The 27,360-nt window shown below is 45.8% G+C and overlaps 1 protein-coding gene across 1 annotated transcript in view; it reads left to right on the top strand.

Annotated features, from left to right (window-relative positions):
* The window catches only part of tp73 (tumor protein p73), a 143,756-nt gene that overhangs the window by 98,850 nt on the left and 17,546 nt on the right, over positions 1–27,360 (top strand). The window contains exons 4-10 of the mRNA XM_085967271.1: positions 15,632–15,818; positions 19,047–19,162; positions 20,294–20,403; positions 21,086–21,228; positions 21,972–22,060; positions 26,246–26,370; positions 27,158–27,303. Coding sequence (XP_085823397.1) covers positions 15,632–15,818; positions 19,047–19,162; positions 20,294–20,403; positions 21,086–21,228; positions 21,972–22,060; positions 26,246–26,370; positions 27,158–27,303 — 916 coding nt within the window. The remainder of the gene's footprint in view (positions 1–15,631; positions 15,819–19,046; positions 19,163–20,293; positions 20,404–21,085; positions 21,229–21,971; positions 22,061–26,245; positions 26,371–27,157; positions 27,304–27,360) is intronic.

Genomic DNA, 27,360 nt, shown 5'->3' with positions numbered 1-27,360 from the left:
GTGCTCAAGTAGAGGTCCACTTTCCTTCTTTTTCCGTGCAGTGTACCATCAATGCCAGTGTGAGCCTTTTGGAGGCACTGTAGGGATGGAAGACTGCGTTTGTGAAGCCCTTAGGACAAAGAAAATCTCACGAGAGGCTCGGAATTCACATCAATGGAGTATGTTGTTGGCATTGGGATTGCCTTGCGAGGCTGCCACCAAGAGAAAGACAAATATGGCTGAAAATCATTACAGTAACGAGGTTAAATTGGGCAATTCAGGAGTACTGAGAACTAAGGACATAATGAGAAATGTTTTCAGTAGTCTCTAGTTTCAATCCTCACCCTCTGAATTAGCTCCTGATTACACCAAGGAATTCCAGGCTTGCAAAACTCTTATTAAGCTCAGCTTTGACCGGAAATGAGTGGGAACAGCAGCCACTGAGTGAACTCCTCATTATTTACCACTTCAGGTTGGGGACACAGGAGTGCACATCTATGCAGACATGGGGCAGACAAGGTGAGTTTGCTGTGTCTGGGCTGTTCTCATAAAATTGTTCAAATACTTCAAATCTTGCCAATTCCCAGAGATACCCACAGGCACTAGAATGTGCAACCTTGTGTAACCTTTCATTTTCTGTTATTTTACATTGAATTACATACAGTCTACAGCACAGAAACAGGCCAGTCAGCCCAACTGGTCTATGCCGGCATATATGCTCCACACAAGCCTCCTCCCACTCCTCTTCATCTCACCCTATCAGCATATCCCTTCTATTCCTTTCTCCCTCATGTGCTTATTTAGCTTCCCCTTAAATGCATCCATGCTATTTGCCTCAACTACCCCTTGCGGTAGCAAGTTCCACATTCTTACCACTCTTTGGCTAAAGAGGTTTCCCCTGCATAAAATTCAGCCCTTCCCAGTACATTGGCATGTTTTGGAGACCTGACATCCCTTCACACCCCTGCCAAATCATTATTATATTCTGGTTGGAAATTATTAAGATTTTTCCACCCAATCTCTTGAAATAGAATGATTGCTAAAACTACAATTCCTATTGGCCCAGTGGCTCCGTTGCAGAATGTTCTGCCTGGCGTGATACTGAGGCATACAGACCAGTAAGATCCCAGGTTCCAATCTCTGTCAGTGTTGAGTTCGTTGGACTCAGATAGGGACAGTAGTTGTAGCATTGCAATTTGGCCTCTGTGTCCCCGGACATGGGGTAGCAAAGAGTAGCCTAGGTTCCATTTAACCTCCCTTGACAATACTGGCTATTATTATTTCACTAGTGTGAAATTACCTTTCTGCCTTAGGTTCCCCTGCCTTCAAACACTGTGTCCCTCCCACCAATTTATTGCTTGGCTTTGGAGATTTTAATGATTCTGTTGCAGTTCCCAAGCACGACAGAACCTCGCTTTGATTTCTGGGTCGAGAACTTTTTTTTTGTCATACAGAATGCGAGGAGGACTGGGTCCCTTCAACCCTAACCCTAATTAAAGAAAATTAGAGATTAGAAGACGATGGCAGGCTGTCACTTTGACATCGCTGGTTTCATTTGCTTGCCTACACACAACGCAATGACATAACTCACACTTGTGTGTGGCATCACAGTGATGAAAACAATGCCCGACTTCTTCTGGCCCTTCACAAACCCTGAAAGAAAGCAAAGATATAGCGCTTCTTCTTTGTTACTGATCCCCATTTTGTTTTAATTAATTTTTTTCCCTCTATAAGCTTCCTCATGTATACTTGCCATCCATTGCCCCGATAGTGGGCAGGTGCCCAATGATCAATGACAGGCAGACTGCCTCAATCTCTCTGTTTTTTTCTCCCACCTACCTGTAGTTCTTCAACTACTCCAACCCCAAGAAGAATGAACATCGACAGACATGTGTAAACATACTCTTTCACAAAGAATTGTGACATTAGCACACTTAAAATCTCAACTGTTATGGTATATTTGTGGAACGTGGTGTGGTATATTTATAGAGAGAGTGAAGAGAGAGATAAAATGAAAAAGGAGAGAATAGCAACAAAAACTTGCTTTTGTAGCGCCTTTAACATAACAGAAATGTCCCACGGTACTTCAAAGTTGTGGCTGAGCAGGAGCAGGGATAGAACAAAATAGAGGTATAGATAGAAAGACCAAAAGATAAAGATAGAGTGCTAAGACGAGGGGATAGAAGAAGAGAGATAGACAGACAGGCATACAAATGTAAACGATGAAATTTGGTCTAAGATCAGATTCAAATCTTTGGGTTTTCCCAAAGCCAAGGTTTCAGATCATCAGAAACCCAAAGGATCGAGGTTTGTCTGTCAGATGCAAAGTTCAGCCTGACTATATATAGGATTCTGCTGATGGAATGCAGCCACATGTAAGGAGCCAGTACATGTTCCAGATGAGACAGGCACACTTCATCTTACTCAGAGTGCGTGCGTGTCAGGACCTGGCACAACAGAGTTATTTCTTTTTTGAAAATTAGAGCAAGTCCTAACTTTCCCAAAATGAGAAGCCAATGCTTTCCGAGACTAGATCAGAGGAAAAATATGTTGAACCCTTTCAAGGAACAAGAAGAGCCTTGACAAAGCTAGTCTGGGGGGTCTGGGCTTTCAATCTTCAGAGCCTCAAGGATATCCAGGTGTTGGGGGGATTAAAGTCTTTGCTTATAAAGAGTCTGAACAATCTAGAAGCATGTCTGCTACAACACATTAAAATTACCTGGCCTTCTTGACATACACAGTGTCAATGGGCTGTTTATCAAAGCCACAAAGATAATGGAGATGCTTCGAACACAAGGAGGGGGATTCCTGTTTTTGTCACTTGTCAACTGTGCCCTAAAAATGGCAATAACTGTGAAAAAGCAACAAGTCCTCACTCTAATAAAAAAGGCTGCCTTCTCCAAATACACCAGCCCTTTGGCACACTTCTGTAGGGATTTGGCTTGTATTGTTGAGTTACAAAGGCAGTTATATCTGACTGAAATAATAAGTGTGGCTGCTGATTACAGCCGTGAATGTTTCATGTGAAGAGATGACAGTGGGCAGGACATGCCACAACTAGCCATTAAAAAAGTGACGCTGTTAGATATAAAAAGAACAGTGATCTCTTCGATAATGAGAAAAGTTAGCTTGTTAGCCTCGTGGGTGTCTCGCCAGTCATAGATAATTTAGCCATCGCTTACTGTGTCACACCCAATGCTATTCAATGTCTGGAATATTATATATTCCTCACTGCTGTGGCAGAACCTTCAGCTGTTGTGGCCCGACACTGCAGAATTCTCTTTCAGATCTCCTCCACCGTGCTGCATTTCTCCCCATCTTCAATAGCCTTCTCAAAACTTACCTCTTCAGGCACCTCTGCTAAGCTTTTTGTATTCCAATTTTTGTGCCCCATTTTGGGATGTTTTGCTATGTTAGAAGTGCTATAAGTGCAATGTGTTGTAGATGCGTCTGTCTGTCTGCATGTTTGCATATTTGTGCCTGTCTCTTGCTCTGTCTGTTGCAGCACAGCTGTTTCTGTCTCTACCTCTTAGAACCATAGAAGCTTACAGCAAAGAAGGAGGTAATTCGGCCCATCATGTCTGTGCCAGCTCTTCGCTACAGCAATCCAAAACTAATCCCACTGCCCTGCTCTCTCCCCAAAGCCCTAAGTCCATCTGCTTCAAATATTAAATTTTCCCTTAAAAGATGAAATGATCTCTAAATCAACACACCGCATGCCAAAGCATTCCATGCTCCAACAACCCACTGTGTTAAGAGATTTCTCTGAACTCTCATTCTAACGTTCTGTTAACAACAATTTTAAATGCCAAAGAAAATAGTCTTTTCCTATTCACTCCATGAAAACCCTTATGAATTTTAAAAACCTCTTGGCTTTTTCTGCTCCAGTGGAAATGTTCCTGTGTCTCATGTTTCTCCTCAAAGGTATAGTTTCACATCCCTGGCAGCATTCTAGTGAATCGATGCTGTACACTCTCTATGGCTTTAATTTCCTTTCTATAATGCGGTGCCCAAACTGTACACAGTCCTCTTAACTGTGGCATAACCAATGTTTTGTATAAATTCAACATTATTTCTTTACGCTTGTAGTTTATGCCGCCGTTTATAAAATTCAAAATTCTATTGGCCATTGTGATTGCTTTACCTAGCTGCACTTTCAGAGAATTATGCATTTGAACCTCTCGATTTTTCTATTCGCCTACACTTTTAAGTGTCTTTCCATTAAGTATATATTCCCATGCTCCCAAAATGTATTACTGCACATGTATCCACGTTAAATTGCATCTGCTACTTGTCTGACCATTCTGCTAACCTGTCAGTCTTCCTGAAGTCTTTTATAGGTCTCCTCACTGTTAGCCAAACTCCTACTTTTGTGTCATTTCAAGACCAAAATTGGACCCAGTACTGATCCCTGAACTCATTTTATCTATCCAATCAGTTACTTCTGCAACAAACTCTTACTATATTTGTCAAACTCGACTTACCTTTAACAAATCCTTGCTGGCTGTCCTTGATTAACCTATGTATTTCAAATGCTTAATCGCGAATTATGGGTGCCTATTTTCACCGTCCACCTGCCACCCCCCCCTCCCGCCGTTACAGCCAGAAATAACAACAGTTGGCTTTCTCCCTGGATTGAAATTCAGGTCCCATGGGTGAAATCACTATCTTCTATATTTCAGTTACGCTGGAAAATTATCTGAAATACACTACATACATTTTTGTTATTACTTTTGATTTTCTGCAATGTGGTTTGTTAGAAAAATGATTATTAAATTATTTCTTTTGTTCAGTATTGCAAGTTTATTTCCAACTTTCCTCCTCTGCTTCCACTTCTTCCATCCCGAATCAATGGTGTTCATCCATTGACTCCCAGCTCCTGCGTACAAGTGTCAAATTAGGGATAGTTTTGTGATATGGGCTAAACACACTCCCATCCTGAGTCCTGTTTCCTAGCAGTTTAATACCAACTATTCTCTGAAAGACTGGCACACTCCTGTGACAGAGACTGTAGGTCCCACATTGGACTCATCAGTCACCTGAGAACTCATTTTTAGTGTGGAAGCAAGTCATCCTCGGTTCCGAGGGACTGCCTAAGAAGAAGACGACACTTTAATGTTCATTAATAGATCTCCCACATCATTGTTCACAGTTACCTGGGATCTGGAGCATTGGCCTGATGTCCACACTAGAATCTGCCCCAAGTTAGGGTAGGAATTCGATCCCTACAGCCAGTAGAAAGAGGAGACTTTCATCCCATCAGTCAGTCAGTCTAATTCAAACTCCGGTCCCAGACATGGAATTAATGTTATTGCTAATTGATATACCTATCAATTCGTCCAATAAAAGGCGACGAGTTAGGAACGTAACTAAAGGTTTTTATTGACTAAATAACAGAGCCCACCCTCGTGGGTGATCGGGTCCAACAAGGAGGAATACCAGCCAGTCGACTACCTTTATACCTGGGCAGGTAGGTGGAGCCATGGGCGGAGTCGGAGGTGGTCAGCCCAGGTATAACAGCGCGACAAGAGGCGACCGCGTATCGTGATACAACGGTGATAACAATACAACAGTGATAACTATAGTGTAACGATAAAGTGGTTTACCACATTCACCCCTTGTTTAGATTTGAGTCCGGCGGGGTGAAGTGTACTACCAGTTCTGGTATGTCAGTCTGTCCGGAGGCCTCGTAAGCCTCTCCGATCGTCGCAGCGGCGGTGCTGCATTATCCGGTGTTAGTGCTGGTGTCTGCGTGGTCGGCGAAGGCTCGTGGGGTTCCGGCATGCCGTCTACCTGGGCTGGAATTGGGGGGGTGGTGGGGGGGGGTAAAGGTGGTGTCTCCGGAGTGCCCGAGGGTGCGAGGTCTCGTAAGGAGACAGTGTCCTCCCGCCCGTCTGGGTAAGCCACGTAGGCGTACTGGGGGTTGGCGTGCAGGAGGTTCACCCTTTCGACCAGGGGGTCTGTTTTATGGGCCCTCACGTGCTTTCGCAGCAAGACGGGCCCCGGAGAGGTCAGCCAGGTTGGTAGAGTGGTTCCCGTAGTCGACTTCCTGGGGAAAACAAACATTCGTTCATGGGGGGTGGCGTTAACGGCAGTGCAAAGTAGTGACCGGATGGAGTGCAGCGCTGTCGGGAGGACTTCCTGCCAGCGGGAGGTTGGGAGGCCCTTAGACTTTAAGGCTAAGAGGACGGCCTTCCATACCGTCGCGTTCTCTCTTTCCACCTGGCCGTTCCCTTGGGGGTTGTAGCTGGTGGTCCTACTTGCTGCAATACCTCTCGCTAGTAGGAACTGACGGAGTTCCTCGCTCATGAAAGAGGAGCCCCGGTCACTATGTATATAGTTTGGGAACCCGAACAAGGCGAAGAGGTCGTTCAGGCATTTAATGACCGTGGTACTGGTCATGTCTGGGCAGGGGAAGGCAAAGGGGAAACGGGAGTACTCATCAACAATGTTGAGGAAGTACACATTACGGTCAGAGGACGGGAGGGGCCCCTTAAAGTCGATGCTCAGGCGCTCGAAGGGGCGGGTGGCCTTGATCAGGCTTGCTCTGTCCGGCCTAAAGAAGTGCGGTTTGCACTCGGCGCAGGTCTGGCAGTTCCTGGTTATGGTCCTGACCTCCTCGATGGAGTAGGGCAGGTTGCGGGCCTTAATGAAGTGGTAAAGTCTGGTGACCCCGGGGTGGCAGAGGTCGTTGTGGAGGGTCTGAAGTCTATCACTTTGCGCGCTGGCGCATGTAATTCGTGACAGAGCATCGGGGGGTTCGTTCAGCTTACCTGGCCGGTACAAGATATCATAATCGTAGGTGGAGAGCTCGATTCTCCACCTCAAGATCTTGTCATTCTTGATTTTGCCCCTCAGCTTGTTATTAAACATAAAAGCGACCGAACGTTGGTCGGTAAGGAGGGTAAATCGTTTGCCTGCCAGGTAGTGCCTCCAGCGTCGTACCGCCTCCACAATCGCCTGGGCCTCCTTCTCGACCGACGAGTGTCGGATCTCAGGGCCCTGTAGGGTCCTTGAGAAGAAGGCCACCGGTCTCCCCTCCTGGTTAAGGGTGGCGGCTAGGGCGAAGTCGGATGCATCGCTCTCGACTTGGAAGGGGATGGACTCATCCACTGCGTGCATAGTGGCCTTGGCAATGTCTCCCTTAATGAGGGAGAAGGCTGCGCACGCTTCCTCCGTAAGGGGGAAGGATGTGGACTTCATGAGGGGTCTGGCTTTGTCCGCATAATTGGGCACCCATTGGGCATAGTAGGCGAAGAGCCCCAGGGTTCTCTTAAGTGCCTTAGGGCAGTGGGGGAGGGGTAGCTCCATGAGGGGGCGCATTCTTTCGGGGTCGGGGCCGATGAGTCCGTTCTCTACTACACAGCCAAGGATGGCAAGGCGCGAGGTGTTAAACACACATTTCTCCTTATTGTAGGTGAGGTTCAGCCGTTGGGCTGTACGGAGGAATTTCTCCAGATTCACGTCGTGGTCCTGCCGGTCGCGGCCGCAGATGGTGACGTTATCTAGGTAGGGGAATGTGGCCTGCAGTCCGTTCTGGTCAACCATCCGGTCCATCTCCCTTTGGAAGACCGAGACCCCGTTGGTGACACCGAAGGGGACCCTAAGGAAGTGGTATAGGCGCCCATTCGCCTCGAAGGCGGTGTACTGGCGGTCCTCGGGGTGGATAGGGAGTTGGTGGTAGGCCGACTTAAGGTCGATGGTCGAGAATATGCGGTATTGTGCAATCTGATTGACCATGTCAGATATGCGGGGAAGGGGGTATGCGTCCAGCTGGGTGTATCTGTTTATGGTCTGGCTGTAGTCGATGACCAGGCGATTTTTATCGCCGGTCTTAACGACCACGACCTGGGCACGCCAGGGGCTGTTGCTCCCCTCGATGATGCCCTCCTTCAGGAGACGCTGCACCTCAGAGCAAATGAAAGCTCTGTCCCCAGCGCTGTACCGCCTGCTCTTGGTAGCGACGGGTTTGCAGTCGGGGGTGAGGTTAGCGAACAGGGAAGGTGGCGGCACCTTGAGGGTGGATAGGCTGCAGGTGTTACGCGGTGGGCGGTTTAACCTTCGCTGGTTGTCGACTGTGAGTGGGGGGAGGGGTCCACCGTATGCTAGGGTTACACTTTGGAGGTGGGATTGGAAGTCCAGCCCTAGTAGGACGGCAGCGCAGAGCTGGGGGAGGACGAGGAGTTTAAAGTTTTTATACTCTGTACCCTTAACCGACAAGGTCACAGCACAGTAGCCGCTAATGTCCGTGGCGTGGGACCTCGATGCCATCGAGATTCGGTTGCGCGTTGGCAGGACAGGGAGGGAGTAGTGGCTCACCGTGTCTGGGTGGATGAAGCTCTCCGTGCTTCCGCTGTCGAACAGGCAGGTCGTGGCGTGGCCGTTTACTTTGATGTCCATCATCGACTTGGACAGGTGGTGTGGGCGGGCTTGATCCAGAGTGACGGAGGCTAGCGTGTAGGTAAGCGAGTCGTTGTCGTCTGCGGGCGAGGCGGTCGTCGGGTCCGGGGGCCCGGTGGCAGTCGGGCGTGGTGGGTAAAATGGCGTCTCCCACGAGGTAGGACAAAATGGCGGAGAAGATGGCTGCCCCCATAACTCACATGAGGCACTATTGGGGTCGGTTGCCTTGATCAAAGATGGCCGCCCCCATGACTCACGTGTGGGGATACTGGCCTCAGTTGCCGTGAAAGAAGATGGCCGCCCCCACAGTTCGCATGAGGCACTGCTGGCCTCTGAAGATCCGCTCCTGCAGGCCTTAGAGAAATGGCCTTTCTTCCTGCAGGTTGTGCAGGTAGAGTTCCTGGCTGGGCAGCGCGACCTCGGGTGCTTCTCCTGGCCGCAAAAGAAGCAGCCAGCGGCCCGATCGCGGGTGCCCGATGTCGGAGCCGGTACCGGGGGTGGCGGGCCCGGTCGGGTCCGGGACGCCGACGCTGAGGTAGGTCCCGGGGGCGGCGCTGCGAAGGGTATTGCGGTAGGGGTCGGGCCCGAGTCCCAGGGTCGTGAGCAGTACCTGGAAAACGCCTCCTGGTCCTGATGGGCCACCTCCAGGGAGAGAGCGAGGGCTTCAGCTTTGTCCAGGTCGAGGTCTTTAGCTTCAAGCAGTCTTTGCCGTGAGTAGTCGGACCGTAGGCCTTTCACAAAGGCATCGCGGATATTATCTTCCGTATTTTCAACAGCCGTCACCGCTTTAAAGTCACAGTTCCTGCCGAGTGCTCTTAGCGCCCGTAAAAATTCAGCTACAGACTCTCCTGGCTGTTGCGGGCGGGATCTTAGGAGGTGCCTGGTGTACATGTAATTTACCGGGCTGCGGTACTGCTGTTTCAGTAGGTTGATAGCGGCCTCGTACGTAGTCGTGTCCTGTATGAGTGCGTATACTCTCGGGCTCGCTTGGGCGTTCAGAAGTCTTAGTTTGGATCTCTGCGGGGCGCCGGATTCTTCCAGGTAGGATTCGAAGCAGTCCAGCCAGTGTTTGAAGTTGAGGGCTGCGTTTGCTGCCTGTGGGTTTAGATCCAGGTACGGTGGTTTGAGGGCTTGCAGCCAAGCCGGCTGGTGTGGCTGTGCTTCTGGGAGGGCTTCTGGCTGGCCAGTAGTAGACATCTTTAAAATTTAGTCAATAAAATTGATATACCTATCAATTCGTCCAATAAAAGGCGACGAGTTAGGAACGTAACTAAAGGTTTTTATTGACTAAATAACAGAGCCCACCCTCGTGGGTGATCGGGTCCAACAAGGAGGAATACCAGCCAGTCGACTACCTTTATACCTGGGCAGGTAGGTGGAGCCATGGGCGGAGTCGGAGGTGGTCAGCCCAGGTATAACAGAGGCGACCTCGTATCGTGATACAACGGTGATAACAATACAACAGTGATAACTATAGTGTAACGATAAAGTGGTTTACCACACTAATCCATTGCACTGCAAATTATTTTCTTGAACTTTGTTGCTATACGTATCTACAGTAGCCAGCACTGTTTTGTTAATTTTCCCTGTTGTGTGATTTTCAGCTGTGTTCTGGAGTGAAGCTGCCTATGGCAATGAAAGATCACAGAAACTTCATAGTAGACATTGCAGAGTTGTCAGCTGTTCCTCTTTAGTCTGGGCAATTCCCATTAAAAGCCTCCCATCCCATTTCCTGGCAGTTTAATACCAACTGTTTTCTGAAAGACTGGCACACTTTAATGTTCATTAGTAGATCTCGCACACCATTGTTCACAGTTATCTGGGATCTGGAGCATTGTCCTGATGCCCAGCTGCTAATTCAGCCTTTCCGTTTAAAGTCATTGCTCAAGTGGAAATCCAATTTCTGAGCCCAGTTAGAGATCAGTACATTGCTTGTAAATTTCAGGTTCCAGGTCAGAAGAACCCAGCATGAAACATCTGGCTTTTTTCTCACATTTGTTTTAGATTGTTGTAACAAAATGTGATGTCTAGATTGTGGTGGACACGAGATGCAGACAGATGGATAGATAGACAGACAAGTAGAAAGACACACAGATAGAAAGAAGTGCTTGTTAAACATAAGATTAGGACCTATTTCTGATACTTAATCTAATCCTGGTTTTTATTTCTCTCAAATAAAATTAATATAAATGCAGAAATCCCAAGCCAGTTTACAAGGAAATTTCCCAATTACATGGAAATTATAACACGGAAACAGGCCGCTCGGCCCAACCAGTCCATATTGGCATTCATTCTCTGCACAATTAGTAGACCCAATCTGATGTACCTGTCATGTTCCCATATCCCTTTATGCCTCTTTGCTTCAACCACCTACCTAACCTATTTTTAAATGTTGGCAACTGGGTTGGAATAGAATTCAGTTTGGGTCAAGTATAATAACATTGACTGGGTAGTCGGCATGGGACAATGGGGAAAAGTGTCAATCTTGGACAACTCCTGCTATGGAGAAGCTCCGGAACTACCACAAATAATGTGAATGAACCACCTGTGGGATATATGTCAGTCAGCACAAGGGATGTCTGTATCTGCGTAAAGCTGGGAAAGTATCAAGAGCCAAACTGTGTAATGATGTTGATTGGATTTTCTGGAGTTGAGATAGGTTATGAAGCATTCTGTCAGGTAGTTGAAACATCTCAAAGCACGTCACATCATGAATTACTGTTGTTAATTTAGGCAAATGTGCCAGCCCACAAACAGAAATGAGATGAATGGTCGTGTTAGTTGAAGGAGGGATGTTGGCCAGGAGAACTCCCTGCTTGCCTTCAAATAGTGCCGTGGAACCTTTAACATCTACTTGTTTAAAGAGAACAGACGGGGTCTGGGGTTACTGCCTCATTTGAAGGACCTGTTGTGCAATTAAAATGTACAACAACTGCACCAACATATAAAGCAGTATAATATTCTGAAAATTAAATCTTGCATGAACATTAATTGGGTATATTTTCTACACCCACTGGTTACCACTTCTTCAACCTGTCACATATCTAGAATTCCACATCAAGTTTCTCTGTTGACAGATTGGAATTGAAAGACTAGAAAGAAAGGCTTGCATTTATAGAGCGCCTTTCACAACCACAGGACATCCCAAAGCGTTTTACAGCCAATGAAGTACTTTGGAAGTGTAGTCACTGTTGCAGTGTAGGAAACACGGCAGCCAATTTGCGCACAGCAAGCTCCCACAAACAGCGATGTGATAATGACGAGATAATCTGTTTTGGTGATGTTGATTGAGGGATAAATATTGGCCAGGACACCAGGGAGAACTCCCCTGCTCTTCTTCAAAATAGTGCCATGGGATCTTTTACGTCCACCTGAGAGACAGACAGGGCCTCCGACAATGCGGCACTCCCTCAGTACTGCACTGGAGTGTCAGCCTAGATTTTTGTGCTCAAGTTTCTGGAGCAGAGCTTGAATCCACAACCTTCTGGCTCAGAGGTTAGAGTGCTACCAACTGAGCCATGACTGACACTGGTTTAATCATGGATTCTCCCATCCTTTCTTGAATGTGTTGACTTCTTGTTAATAAACAGAATAATCTACCAGATGAAGTAGTGGTCAAAGGTAGTGGGGGGCGTCCAATTTGCAGTTGAAATGCTAGAGGCATGATGAGCCAAGTGCTCTTTTCTCAACTTGATTGTGTCGTGTTCTGCAACACTTTGTCCCGGTGACCACTCAACTTATAGCAACGCAGGCCAGCTGTTCACATGTGGGGGGCATTGCAGCCGATCCCAATCCTATCCTCGTTCAATGTTCACATGTGCACTTTCCAACAGGGGTCACTGGACAGCGATCAGGATCACGGAACCAATCTGCAGCCCAGGGCACGAAGGCCAATTCTAGTATCCCATACCTCTGCAGTTCAGATCAGCTAACTCAGCACAGTGGCATTGGTTTGATCACAGGTCACCTGTGCGGGGAGTTTACATAACCAGGTCTCCAAATAGCAGGCTGTGATTGAAAGCCAGTTGCAATTTATAGCCTTTTAAATACTGTCATTTATTTCCATTAATCTACATGTCTGTACAAATACCGCTGAAGAGTCAGGAAACCATATGCTCCAGGTGGAGTCCTGGGTTCTTCTCGAGAAAGACATGCCGAAGCACGTCAGCGATAATGTGGAGACCTCCACGCACGCCGACTGTTCTATCCACGAGTGAAAATAAAATATGGGGGTTTGATTTCAAAGTGGAGGATACTGTTTGGATTTCAAAGACCAGTGTCTGGACACAACAAAGCGATTTTTTTCCACCTCTGACGTGACCAAACTTGTTTGGCTTGGTTCATTGTTACATTAAAATAGTTTTGCAGTGAGTAGATTTGGGATCCTGGTATATGGGATTTGTATCTTTTTTAAAAACCAACAGAGCTGTACTTAGAAATACATCAGATGTTCTACTCAGCTGAATTGAAATCTCGACTCCAAATCCAAAACTCTTTCAATGGTTCAGTTGGTAAGTGGTTGATGTGGCACTGAGCCATACAGAGCACAATCCCTCATTTTGCTGAATTATTAATCTCCAGGCGATTAGCTGTACGGCTGCCACAAATACATGAGGTAGGTAGGGGGAAAGATGAGCCAGGACTCCCCTGGTCACAAGCTAGTGATCCTATTGGAAAGCCTACTTGTGTAGACATTGGATGAGGATAGGTTTGGGCTAGGCTGTGGTGTGTCTCTCTGTGCCCTTTCCTCCTATGATTGAATAGAATGTTCAGTGCTCACTGTTCAGCGCCATGGGGTCGATTTTGTCGAACCTGTCGGGAAGAAGGCGGGACTTCCCCTTTCGGGTTTTTGACCCGCCTACTTCGACGTCCGGCCAATCCGCGCAATTTTCCCTTGATTGACCTTGTTGAGCCCGCCCAGCGGGCTCAGCAGGCCAATTAAGGGCCACCCGGCAACAGGTGACGTCACAGACTGCAATTTCATCTGTCAAGAGATCTTGGCAGATGAAATATCAGTGCTTCACAGCTGTTTGAAGCTGTGAAACGCTGACAGTCTGAGTTCTGACATGAGTCCCTCTGCGCAGACTCATTTAGAACTCTCAGCAGCACTCAAAGCTGAAGGCTGTCACTTTTGACAGATCGCAGCCGTTCAGCTTTAAGCGCCGGCTGAGTGATGCGCTCCCGACAGCTACAGGAAGAAAGGCTGTGAAGGTAAGTACAGGTAAGTTAAAGTTCTTTACACACTTTAAACACACTTACCTTTACATTCATGCACCCATCACTCACCTGAGCGCCGACACCGCAACCCCTCCAACTCCTTCAACCCGACGGCCCGCCGCTCCAACCTAGCGTGGTTTGGAGCCGTCGGGAAACCCACACGACACCCCTCAAAATAGGGATTAGGCTAAAAACTGCCTGTTAACTACCTGTTAACAGGCAGTTAATTGGCACTAATCCCTTCCCGCCTGGTTTCGGCGGGTCCCAGTGCGGGGCGGGTACCCGCCGCCCCTGAAACTTATGTGGGGCGGGATGGTGTCGGGACCCCCGAATTCGGGATTTCCCCCCCCCCCCCCACACGCCTGAAACCCCGCCTGACGGCTCCCTGAAAATCTAGCCCCATGAAGCAAGATCACTTTTGTGAAGTACCAGAAAATGACTCACACCCCTGGCACTGTATCCCAGCAAATGAGTAAGGAGAAAAATTGCAATGAAGGAAAAATAGTCCTGTTACATAAACATTGAGAATTAGCACAAAAGTAGACTCTACAATAAAGTTTTTTTAATTCATCTTTGTCACGGCCTCTTCTACTGTTGCTGCAGTTCCATCCATTATTATAGAAAAGGAACAATATCCCTAAACAAATTACATTTTCTTGTCAGGTTGTGAATCAATAAATAAAAACATGTAATAAGCTTTACTTATCAGGGAGTTTCATAGAAAAAAATTGCAAAAGAAAAACCTGTGTCAAGAGAAGATTTATTCACTGAGTGAATGTTAAAAAACAGGGTTGATGAATTAAGTGTTTACCAACTCAGCACCAATCAAATGTCACAGTGATCTCAGGCAAGATGTTACTGGCTTTCAAGATACTTTCATAAGCCTTCAAGATACAAGAGTAGAAATTACAGTTGGCCCTTTCCCCATACGACTTCTTCACACATTCAGACCAAATTCCTTTCCATACTGTTTTCACCTTTATTACTAACCTATATCTTGTTAAAATAGCACAGAGTAGAATTTGGTCGGAGTGTGTTCAGGGTTTGTATGAGATAACCACCAATCATAACATCTACCCTACACTTACAGACAGACAGGTCTCTTTTCTCCAAAGGGGCTGTAGAGTGTGCTGGATCTCTGTTTCATCTCCGAGACCTAGGTTTAAATCCACACCAAACTGAAAGGTGTTTTTTTATATAGAGAAACCCAGGTGAAGGGCTGGGACAACAATAGAGTTGAAGAGTAGAAGGGAAGATAAGGTATATCAGGAAGTAGTTAGATAATGTCAAACATTTTTTTTAAACCTGTAGATTGTAGGAAGAAGGGAAATCTGAAAGAAGGCAAGGAGTTCCACAGTTTTGAAATCCTGAGGAAGAATGCGTTGAAGTAGGAGTCATGAATGTGCAGGGAGGAGGAAGAACGTGTGAATGTCTTCTCTTTCTGCTGGAGGTTGGGTCTGTGCTGGATCATTGATCTTTCATCTCTGGGCTTTGGGCTCAAATCCAGCCCACACTAATTGTTGGCTTTCTGTATCTGTTGAGAGAATGTCTGCATCAGTGTGTTAGAACAAAGAGGCTGAGGTTACCAGGGACTTCTCCAGCTGCATTACTTGGTAATAAGTTGGGTGATCTACATGATTCTGAGTTCCTTTAGGAACCATGTTCATCACAAGCACCTCAGTTTTGCGTCTCCCAGATCCTAAGCCTATATGGCAGAGAAACTCTATGCTCCAACCAACTCTTATTTCTCTGCTTCTCAAATTGCTGTAAGTTTATCTACTTAACTATAAAAACAATACAACTATTATATACCAATCGGGACAGTAAGTATGATTATAAATGTGGACTGAATTAAATCTGTGCACCCTGGTCCAGTTATCCTCTGCCATCTAACCACACATGTTTCTATGTTTCTACTTTACCTGATGACTACACTTGGTCTTGACTTACCATGGGAGTGTAACTAGTAAGGAATGATAAAGAAATTCCTGCATACTTTAACGAATGCTTTACTGTGTATTATCTTATTTTATAGTATTCTCCACTGCTGAAGAAACTTTACTGTCAGATTGCAAAGACATGTCCAATCCAGGTGAAACTGGCCTCGCCACCACCTCAGGGCAGTGTGGTGCGTGCAATGCCAGTCTACAAAAAGGCTGAACACGTGACCGAAGTGGTGAAACGCTGCCCCAATCACGAGCTTGGCAGAGACTTCAACGATAGTGAGTGGATGTTACCAAAATGCAATGTAATCCCTCTCTCCACGTACCTACTCGGTACCCTTAGACAGTCCGTGATGGGGGGGAGGAGCGCGGGTAGAACTTTTCTTCTTCTTAACTTAGCGCTACAGTGACACCAATCAGAAAATGTAGACTACAGTTTTGCTATCTTTCAGCCTCTTTTCTGTCTTAAGAGCACTGACCCATTGGGGAATCGTTCCACATTAACCATTCACTTCTGATTCAGGTAGAGTCAATTATCTCTCACTCCCAGTGGAGAGCCACGCTTCAAGGGATCGCAGGTCGGAGAGTCAGCATTACACTGCTGCAGCTCTATCTGGCAGCACGGTGGCATAGTGGTTAGCACTGTTGCCTCACAGCGCCAGGGACCCAGGTTCGAATCCGGCCTCGGGTGACTGTCTGTGTGGAGTTTGCACATTCTCCCCGTGTTTGCGTGGGTTTCCTCCGGGTGCTCCGGTTTCCTCCCACAGTCCAAAGATGTGCAGGTTAGGTTGATTGGCTATGATAAATTGACCCTTAGTGTTAGGGGGATTAAAATGTGTGGGGTTACGGAGATAGGGTGGGATATGTGTTGGTGTAGGGGGTACGGGGATCGGGTGGGATATGTGTCGGTGCAGGTTCGATGGGCCGAAATGGCCTCTATCTGCACTGTGGGGTTTCTGTGATGTGCTGCCTTCAAGCACAGCTCAGCATGAGAGCACAGGATTGCTGAATTTACCCTTCTTCCTTAGTATTGTGCCTTCACTCGCCTGATCATTGGTCAAGCTACAGTAGTTTCTTTCATTCAGTCATCTCTATTTGAAGAATAAAATGACGGAATGCCTCTAATTGGGGCGGGGGGGGGAGGTGCGGAAGAACCATTGGTTGAAAGTCCCAGTAAAGTGATGGCCCATTCTGTACCGTCAGAAAGATTCCAGGAATTTGGTTGAGTGAGCTTCATATAGCTGCCAGTGACGGGCATGCCAGTTGTTACATAGCTACCCCCACATATTGTACTTGGTGCCACCTCCTCCAGTGAGTGCCTGGCATGGCCATGCACTGTGCCAAGTCCTTACAACTACCTTTGCTGCTAGTGAGAGTGTTGGGGACATGCTCCAGTTTCTTACACAATGTGGGACTCTTAAGAAGCCAAACATGACTCTGAAATAATAATTAAATAAAATAGAACTTGCCTCAGATTGAAGTTGACTTGAGTCCAGGACTGCCTGCTCAGTGATGCCTCTGAGGCACAGCAGCATCAGTAGCCTGAAAACAGCGAATTCATTTATTACAAAAAGAAAATACTGCAGATGCTGCAAATCTGAAATAAAAACAGAAAATGCTGGAGATACTCAGCAGGTCAGGCAGCATCCGTGAAGAGAGAAACAGAGTTAACGTTTCAGGTGTAATCTGCCAACCTAACATGCAAAAGCACTCCCTGCCCCACCCAAACTATGATGCAAACCAAGTTTACCTTTAACCATCCATATTCTTTGTTGCTGTATTCAACCAGATTTGTGATAAGAAAGAGCTTGAACCAAAATCAACCTGAAGAATTTTGGACAAAGAGCAGAACGAGAAAAATGCAGCAACAACAGAGGGATTTGGTATTTTTCTCCCCAACGTCTTCTATATCTCCCTGTCCACGCTACCCTTTGTCCGCTGAGAGGGCGGGCAGGCAAGCTGCTCCTGACCTGTTCCAAAAGCAACTGCTCAGAGATGCAAGCTGGGGATGGCTCATCCTGTGATTTTCCTTCCCTACCTGCTGGGAAGTGCCTGGGTGTTCGCTCAGCACCTCACCCCAGCAGCACAGCCAGAATCAGTAACTCAGCGTACATGGGATTCTAGCCACGACCCCGTGCCTCCGGGGTTCTATATGCCAAAGTGTCTTAATTGTTTTATCCCCATCAGTGGACATGGTGCAGTTGCCAAGTTTCCCAAATTCGGTTATGTTGACTGTTACACCCAGAGGCTTTGCAACTGTATCTTTCAGACACCAGACAACATACAAGGTGCCAAAAATCAGCCAGTCAGTATGTAAATCGCTTGGCATCAGGCACAGTGCCAAATCTGCATTAAAGTATGGCTATATACCATTGCAATCATGCTCAGTAGAGAAGTTTCAACCAGCTCTGTGTCTGCCAATTGAAGATTTATCATGCCCACATATCAACCACCTGTAGGTAAAGCCTTGCTGCAATTGCCATCTAGATTATTCCTGCCAGGTAGATCGTGCTGAGCTTAGTAAACAGCTGTAGTACAAATAAGTCAGCTCATTTGTCCTACAGCTGTTTACTGAGCTCCGCAAGATCTGTTTGGCAGCACTATTATTATAGAAATTATCTCCAATCTCATAGCTTCCTCATGCTTTTCATCACCAGACAGTGTAGTTATGATCCTTCCTCCCCACTCCTTTCCACCCACAATGAAAGGATCCAAACCTTGGAGAAAAATTAATTATCCTGTTGTGCTGCCCCATTTAGGCAACAAACTTCCTGGGATCCCCCAGGTTGGTAACATTGACAATGTGAGAAATCATGGTGAGACAGACAAGGAAAATTGCAGGTTCAATCCTCAGTCTGTGCTGATCTCACCCATGACAGTGGTGGGGGTGCTACAATTGACCTGTGTGCACCTGGTTTAGTGACAGAAGAATCAGCCAGAGTTGCCCTTCCCGATCACCATTCACTGACTCCTATTGGATGAGGACAGGATCATGCTCAGGCGCGACTGTGATGCACCTCCACAGCTGAATAACCGACCAGCAATCTCTATCTAGGCACATACATGCAGAATGGGCTCTTGGGTGAGACAGATGAAGGCATATTGGCATTTATGGATCTGTACCCCCAACATAAGGAGAAAATGGGAAAATTGATCTGTACCCCAACATGAGGAGAGAAGAGGAGAAATTTGGAAGAGGGGAAAAAGATAGTTAGTGAATTGAAGCCCGTAATCCTGCCTCAGATGGCAAACATCTGACTTCTCAACCCTCAACTGGGTTAGTGTGTTATAGTTCAGTCTGACCTTCATTACTCTTACTCCGTATTTATTCATCTTTCATTACAGATAAATAATAAAATGGAGTAAGTTATACATTTGGGAAATGTATTCATTTCACTGTTAGGTCCATGTGCTTCATTCTGGGTGAATTCTCACTGGACTCTGATTAGTCGGCTCTGTTCTGGTCACATTTGATAGCCTGTGTGTGTGTCACTGCCGTCCTTCCAGGCCAGTCCGCTCCAGCGAGTCACCTGATCAGGGTGGAAGGCAACAACCTCGCTCAGTACATTGATGATGGCGTCACTGGACGGCAGAGCGTCATCGTGCCATTCGAGCCCCCACAGGTACATCGTAACCATGCGTCTTTAATTCTTGTTTTTAGCGAGGTAGGATTAGACTGAATCATCCCTTAACCCACTGAGGAAGAAAGATATGTTTGTGTCCAATGTCCACAAATAAAGAGGTTCAAATTGTCCCGAGATTATTGCACACTGAAATTTGTTCACAAGTGTGATGAACCCATGAATCAGGAGCACTGTAGAGTAACAGAACATAGGCGTTTTTTAATGCTTTGAAGAATTATTCAAACAGATGACACAGGTGGATCAGGCCCATCGGTTAGTTATACTTTCCAGTCAGTGTTCTGTTGCAGCTTAATAGTTGGACTATAATGATCGACAATGTGAGAAATCATGGTGAGACATGGTATTGTAGAAATAACTATGTTTTAGATTAGTAAAGTTACTGTGAGCTGAATTCTGGATCCTGGATCAAGGGGCAATGTTTTGTATAAGAAAGTGCCTCAAATGGCAGACTGCTAAGGTTATACTGACATCTAGTGTCAGATATGGAATGGTTATTGCAGGAAACGAAGGGCCCAATATTCCTGTCATCGCTTAATTTTAGAAAACAAATTAGACAAGCAAAAATGTGTTGGAAAAAAACAGGAATTGCAACCTTAAGAGTCATTATGGATACCAGGTGAATTTTGACAGTTCTTTTAGTTATGAATAATATGCTTAGTGTACATCTCAGTGTTAATTCCTGTACATTATATATTGAGTCAAAGCTGTCAGTTCAGAATATATGGTAGAAAGGATAGAAAATGCTGGAAACACTCATTGGCTAGATCGGCATCTGAAAGGAAAACATAGATTAACATTTCAGGAGTGTTCTTTCGCAGTGTTAAATTGAGAAACTCCAGTGAAAGGGCCATTGTGAAGGACACCACTGAGGTTTAGAAGAGAAGATGAGGTAAATTTAGAAGCAGTTGTTTGGTGACACCAAGCTTGTAGGTTGTTGGAGGTAGGGAGGTGAGGAGTTCCACAGCTTTGAGGTTGTTGGTAAGAGAGAGTTGGGGTGGAGATGTGAGTTGAGTCTTATAATTGTCATTGCACATATTGAAATGCTGTGTATTGATTCATTTATTGGTTATTGCTTTATTTATTGATTGATGATTCTTCTGGTTTGAGCAGGTAGGAACAGAGTTCACTACAATTCTCTACAACTTCATGTGTAACAGTAGCTGTGTGGGTGGAATGAATCGACGGCCCATCCTTATGATCATCACCTTGGAAACAAGAGAGTGAGTAACTGTGCTCAATAGAATGTTGTTTTACAATCATTATCTCAGTGCTGCCCAATCACAAGGTATTTAGTCATTTAGAAAAGGCACAAGATTTCATAATATATGGACTGGAGAGAGAGCATGACATTCAGAGTACTTGTATCAACATTTAGAACTTACTCCAATCTACCCTGCTCCACTCTACATTGTACCAATCTGTATTCTTACTCCCATCCTTGCTGACCCGTGTTTGTTCTTTGTCCCCCAATGGATCATATTTAAAATCCTTTTCTACAAATTCCTCCATGGCCTGGCCCCGTGCTGCCTCAACAGACTCGCTAGACTTATGTCCTTTCCCATGTCCTCCGGTCCTTCTGTTCCTGCCTCCCATCCAGCCCCACTCCTTCGCTCCACTTTCAGCTGCCTTTCCCCTACTCTTAGGAACTCTTTGCCAAAACCTCTCCACCTCTCTCCCCAAGTTTAAAAGCCTTCTCAAACACATCTCTTTGACCAAGCTTTCAGTCACCTCTCCTAACCCTCCCACAAAGAGTACCTGCTCCATTTCTCCTCTGTGAAGTGCTTTGGGGTGGTTTTCTACAGTAAAGGCGCTGTGTAGATACTTGGGGGCTGTTGGGACTGATGGTGATGGTGACGCTAATGTAATTCCCTCACCTAATGAATGCCTTGTTATCCTCTTCAGTGGTCAGGTTCTTGGACGTCGGTCATTTGAAGGTCGAATCTGTGCCTGCCCAGGAAGAGATCGGAAAGCAGATGAGGATCATTACCGTGAGCAGCAAGCCATCAACGAGAGCGCAGCGAAAAACGGAAATGGTAACAAACGCAGTAAGTCTTCCGGTCTGACCACAGGCGGGGTGGGGGGTCATTAACATTTGAATTAGATTTGGCAGTATGGTACCCTCTGATGTTATCGTCTGCTTTTCGTCCCCTGTTGGCCTCCCATTCTACATCTTTCACAGGCTGAGAGGCCAGCCTGCTCTCAGTTCTCTGCTGTAGTCATTGTGAAACTTGTCATCGTCCAGACCAGCTGGAAGGTGGTTCGTCCTTCAGGTTTCCCTATTTACTTGTTGGTGGGCACACAGCCTCTGCACACAGAGACATGCCTGAGGTCCCCAACTCAGCAGAGATGGGAATTCCACGGCTACGTGTTGCCCCACATTAGTGCACGAAGGCTATACATTACCATGCCATTACATTCTTTTTATTCACTTGAACAAAATTCTCAGTTACTGTAAGAAAAAAAATTGGAATATAATTTCAAACTGCTGTGCCGTATCTTCTTCTTAGGCAGTCCCTCGGAACCGAGGATGACTTGCTTCCACATTAAAAATGAGTTCACAGGTGACTGATGAGTCCAATGCGGGACCTACAGTCTCTGTCACAGGTGGGGCAGACGGTGGTTGAAGGGGCGGGGTGCCGTATAAACCCAGTACAGCCTGTGTGCTGGACAATCTGGCCTGGAGTAACCTGCAGGATTTGAAATTAGATATTTTAGGAAAGGTTATAAAAGACATCATCAGTGCATGACTGCGAAAGGTGACTAGATGCCCCTGTCCTCTGTGTTTCAGCCTTCAAACAGACACCACAGGGAGTCCAGGGGCCCAATGCAGGCATCAAAAAGAGGAGGCATGGAGATGAGGAGTTCTTCTATGTACCTGTGAGTATTTATATCATTCCTTTAGCCATCTAAGTGTTGAGTGTCATGCTGCCTCCTCCAAAGCCCACCTATTTTCTTTTTTTTTTCTCCCCAATTTTCTCTGCTCCTCTCCAGAAGACTATCCAGTGAGTACTATTTTGAACGACAGCATGCTCTCACAGTTAAATAGCCCGATGACATTTGCTGGGACAGGGCTCAATTTACTGGGTAGGCTAGGGTGCCAGCAGTTCTCCAGTACCTCACCCAGGTGGCCAATCTTCATGTGTGAGCCTAGGCAGGACTAGTTCACAGGCTATTTAACCCAATCCTGTCCTCACCCAACATCTACATGTGCACACATTCTGACGCTAATCAGTAGGAGCAGTAAGTCTGGCCGACTATTCCACTTTCCATCCCAGCAGCACTGTGGTCAATTGTTGCACCTCTACCAGCCAGACCTATATCAGGTGACTCTTTTACATTTTTCTTTTTCGATTTATTTGTATTCATCAACAACAATTTGCATTTCTACAGAACCCTTAACATTACAAAACGTTCCAAGGCATTTCAAAAGTAGGCGTAAAGAAAATGAATGCTGAGCTGAAAAGAGAGAGATTAGGAGGGGTTACAGAAATCCTGGTCAAAGAGCTAGGTCCTGAGGGAGGTTGAAAGGGGGAGAGGCAGTGCCCTTTAGAGAGGGATTTCCAGAGAGTAGAACCGAGGTGGCTGCTACCAATAGTGGGCTGAACGGTAGGGAGGAGAAGGCATCCCCTTTTAAGATAAGCGATGTCAGTGTTGGGCAATGGAGCAGTTTACTTTCTGTAACCCGCACCCCAAAATTAAAAAAAAATATTTTTAATGAATGTTTCTGCTAATCAAAGTAAAGAAAACAGCCATGGACAACTAAAGAGGTAAGGGACAGCATAAAACTAAAAGAAAAAGCATACAAAAATGCAAAAAAAAGCACAGATCCTGACAAATGGGAAAGATACAAAGAACAGCAAAGGATGACAAAATAGATAGTAAGAGCTACAAAAAAGGAGTATGAAAAGAAACTTGCAAGGGATATCAAAATCAACACAAAGAATTTTTACAATTATATATGGAGAATGTGGGTAGTCTGGAGCAATATTGGCCCCATAAAAACTAAAAGCAGTGATATTGTCAATGATAATAAGGAAATGGCAGACATACTGAATAATTACTTTGCATCAGTATTTACAGAAGAGGAAAAGAATAGCATGCCAGAAATCCAAAGGAAACTAATATTAAATCAGGGACAGGGACTCAATAAAATTAACGTAAGTAAAATAACAGTAATGAAGAAAATAATGGCACTAAAGAGTGACAGATCCCCAGGACCATCCCAGGGTTTTAAAGGAAGTCGGTGAGCACATTGCAGATGCCCCAACTATAATCTTCCAAAGTTCTCTCGATTCAGGAACCATTTCTTTAGATTGGAAAATTGTGCATGTCACTCTGCTATTTAAGAAAGGCGAGAAAGGGAAACCAGGGAATTATAGGCCAGTTAGCCTAACATCTGTTGTCGGGAAATTACTAGAGTCTATAATTAAGGATAGGGTGACTGAACACCACGAAAATTTTCAGTTGATCATGGATTTGTGAAAGGTAGGTCATGCCTGACAAACCTGATTGAATTTTTTGAGGAGGTGACTAAAGTAGTGGACAGGGGAATATCTATGGATGTTATTTATCTGGACTTCCAGAAGGCATTTGATAAAGTCCCACATAAGAGACTGTTAACTAAGGTAGAAGCCCACGGAATTGAGTGTAAATTATTGACCTGGTTAGGAAATTGGCTGAGCGGCAGGAGACAGGCAGCAGGGATAATGGGTAGGTACTCAAATTGGCAGGATGTGACTAGTGGTGTCCCGCAGAGATCTGTGTTGGAGCCTCAACTATTCACAGTATTTATTAACAACTTAGATGATGGCATAGAAGATCATATATCCAAATTTGCCACATCCACACTGCACTGTAGGCAGTGTGGATGAAAGCATAAAATGACAAAGGAATATCGACAGATTAAGTGAATGGGCAAAACTGTGGCAAATGGATTTCAATGTAGGTAAATATGAGGTCATCCACTTTGGACCTATAAAGGATAGAACAGGGTACTTTCTAAATGGTGAAAAGCTAAAAACAGTGGAGGTGTAAAGAGACTTGGGGGTCCAGGTACATAGATCATTAAAATGTCATGAACGGGTACAGAAAATAATCAAAAAGGCTAAAGGAATGCTGGCCTTTATACCTAGATGACTAGAATACAAGGGGGGTAGAAGTTATGCTGCAGCTATACAAAACCCTGGTTAGACCACACCTGGAGTACTGTGAGTAGTTCTGGGCACCACACCTTAGGAAGGATATATTGGCCTTGGACGGAGTGCAGCGTAGGTTTACCAAAATGATACCCGGTTAAGTTACGAGAAGAGATTAAACAAATTAGGGTGGTATTCCCTAGAATTTAGAAGGTTAAGGGGTGATCTGATTGAAGTTTTTTAGGGGGCATAGTCTAAAAATTAGAGCCAGACCTTTCAGAGTGAAATTAGGAAACACTTCTACACACAAAGGGTGGTAGAAGTTTGGAACTCTCTTTCGCAAAAGGCAATTGATGCTAGATTAATTGTTAATTTTAAATCGGAGATTGATAGCTTTTTGTTAACTAAAGGTATTAAGGGATATGGGCCAAAGGTGGGTATATGGAGGTAGGTCGCAGATCAGCCTCATTGATCTCATTGAATGGCGGAACAGGCTCAAGAAGCTCAATGGCCTACTCCTGTTCCTATGTTCCTAAGAATGTTAGTAAAAAGAAAGACTTGCATTTATATAGCACCTTTCACGATCTCAGGACCTCCAAAAGCATTTTACAGCCATTGAATGAGTCTATTGTAATGTAGGAAAATCTGCAGCCAATTTGCACACAGCAAGGTCCCACACACAGCCATGTGATAATGACCAGATAATCTGTTTTAGTGATGTTAGTTGAGGGATAAATATTGGCCAAGACACCACGGAGAACTCCCCTGCTCTTCGAATAGTGCCATGGGATCTTTTACATCCACCGGAGAGAACAGACAGGACCTCGGTTTAATTACTTATTCAAAAGTCAGCACCTCCGACAGTGCAGCACACTCTCAGCACTGCACTGGAGGGTCAGCCTAAATTTTTTGTGCTCAGGTTCCTGGTGCGGGACTTGAACCCAACCTTCTGACTCAGAGGCGAGAGTACTACCACTGAGCCACAGCTGACACCAAGTGTTGAGCAAAGGCATATTTTCCAATTTTGAACGCCCAGTGTCAGTATCAAGCATTCTCAGGTCAGGTATAGCATGGATTTGTTGCAGAATAAAACTACTTGTACTCTGCCCCAACAACATGCCTCATTCCCAACCTCAGAAGACCATCCCCACAGCATTGGCTTGGCATTTCTATTTCCCACACCTGCTATCCTCAAGGCTTCACTGCTTGAGATTACCAGTTAAGTGCCAATTAGTGCACCAGTCTAAAATGTGTTTGTGCAATGAGTCCACGACTGTTACTAGGGAATCAGAGACATAGCTTAGTCATGGAAAAGGACTCGGAGTAAATCACATGCCCATCGCCTTGGGAACACTATATGCCCCTTTGTGACTGCTATCTTTCTGCTCTGGTTACTCGGTAGCGAGAATTCACATCCTACAATTTTGTGTCATGACAGAAGTCCAGTTTTTGTGCGGTTTTTCAAACAGTACAAAAATGGATCAAAGTGCAATGGGCTCCAAAGGCCACCAACTCTCTTGTCGCTTCACATCAATGATATGATTTATACCAACAGGTTTAGTTAGCTCCCTCACTGCAACTAAACCAGAAAGGTCCCAGGTTCAACCCCCCTCTGTGTTGAGTGAATTGATGTCGGCCTTGGCAGCACTTGGGGTGCTACAATTGGCCCTGGGCTACAGAGGGGGAAAAGTTATCAGTTCTTCTTATCCAATGATTTCCTGCTGGAAACTGTGTGTGCATAGACATCCGACGAGGACAGGGGTTGACCTGCCAACACAGTCTGGCCAATGGTAGCTTGGGTGAGATAGCAGAAGGGAGAAAATTGGAGGAAAATGATGGAAAACTAAACCTTTTATTAAAAGAAAACACCAATTATTCTAAGTGCTGCAGTAGGAATGTGTGTGATGGTCTCAATATCTCTCCACAGGTACGAGGACGAGAGAACTTTGAAATCCTCATGAAGATCAAGGAGAGCCTGGAGCTGATGGAATTAGTGCCTCAGCAGCTTATCGACTCATACCGGCAGCAGCAACAGCAACTGCTACAGCGCCAGTCAGTACATCCTTTTGCTTACTGTTACTCCTGTCCTTTCTAAAATGTCGCCCTCCCCCCTTCATTTTCATTCTCAAATACTCTCTCATCATCCTACAGTCTCTTGCAATGAAGAATATGCATCAACAAGAGATAGACTCCTGCCCACCTTTGATGTCCAGGCGACAGAACCCATTCTTGGTGTGAGACAAGACTGCTTGTTAGTTTTTCCTCACCCAAAACCAAAAAACCCACAAGATTGTGAAAGGCTCGATATAATTACCCACAGGATCACTCCCCCACATTCCGATCAGTAATTGCAGAATAGCCAAACCCAAACTGAACCATAAGAACAGTCAAGGATGAGAAAAGGGCACATTTACGTGCCGCACACCCAGCCAAGTTACAGTGGCAGAGTGAGAGCAGCTCCGAGGAAATTGCCCACCATTAGTCCCTTCCCTCCTCTCTCAACACCACTGGCTCCTGCCGGGTAGTGGTTCCACAAGCATTCACAGCCCTGTCGTACCTCGCCCGCCCGCAGTGTTAGCAGGTTATCCAACTGTGGAGGGTGTCACAACCAAACCTGATCCTGACCTCACCCGACATTCGCACACATTCGCTTCTAAGTAGGCATCACGGATAGCATTCAGGACAGGCAACCCCGGCGGGTTTGTATATCTCTCTAGCCCTGGGTTGCTGAGAGTAATAAAAGTCAGGGAAGGTTTCACCCTCTGTGTAGTACGTGGAGTGAATTTTCTTTCCAAATACTGCAAACCATTCTAAACTATTTGTATTTTGTTTTGAGCAGACAGCAGGCTTCATCGTCCTATGGTGCAGTGATACCCCCCACAAACAAGGTACCCAACATGATGAACAAACTGCCCTCTGTCAACCAACTGGTGGGACAGCCTTCCCAGCACAGCCCGAGTACCTCAGCCAACCTTGGACACATGGGTAAGTAAGCTGTCTGTATCTGCGGATTTTTGTGTCTTGTTTGCGCATATGCACACT

This window comes from Somniosus microcephalus, chromosome 25 (genome assembly GCF_052327205.1).
Source record: "Somniosus microcephalus isolate GS21.2 chromosome 25, FLI_Smic_1.0, whole genome shotgun sequence".
NCBI lineage: Eukaryota > Metazoa > Chordata > Chondrichthyes > Squaliformes > Somniosidae > Somniosus > Somniosus microcephalus.
The sequence above is the reverse complement of the archived record's forward strand: the minus strand, read 5'-3'. Positions and strand labels throughout refer to the sequence as shown.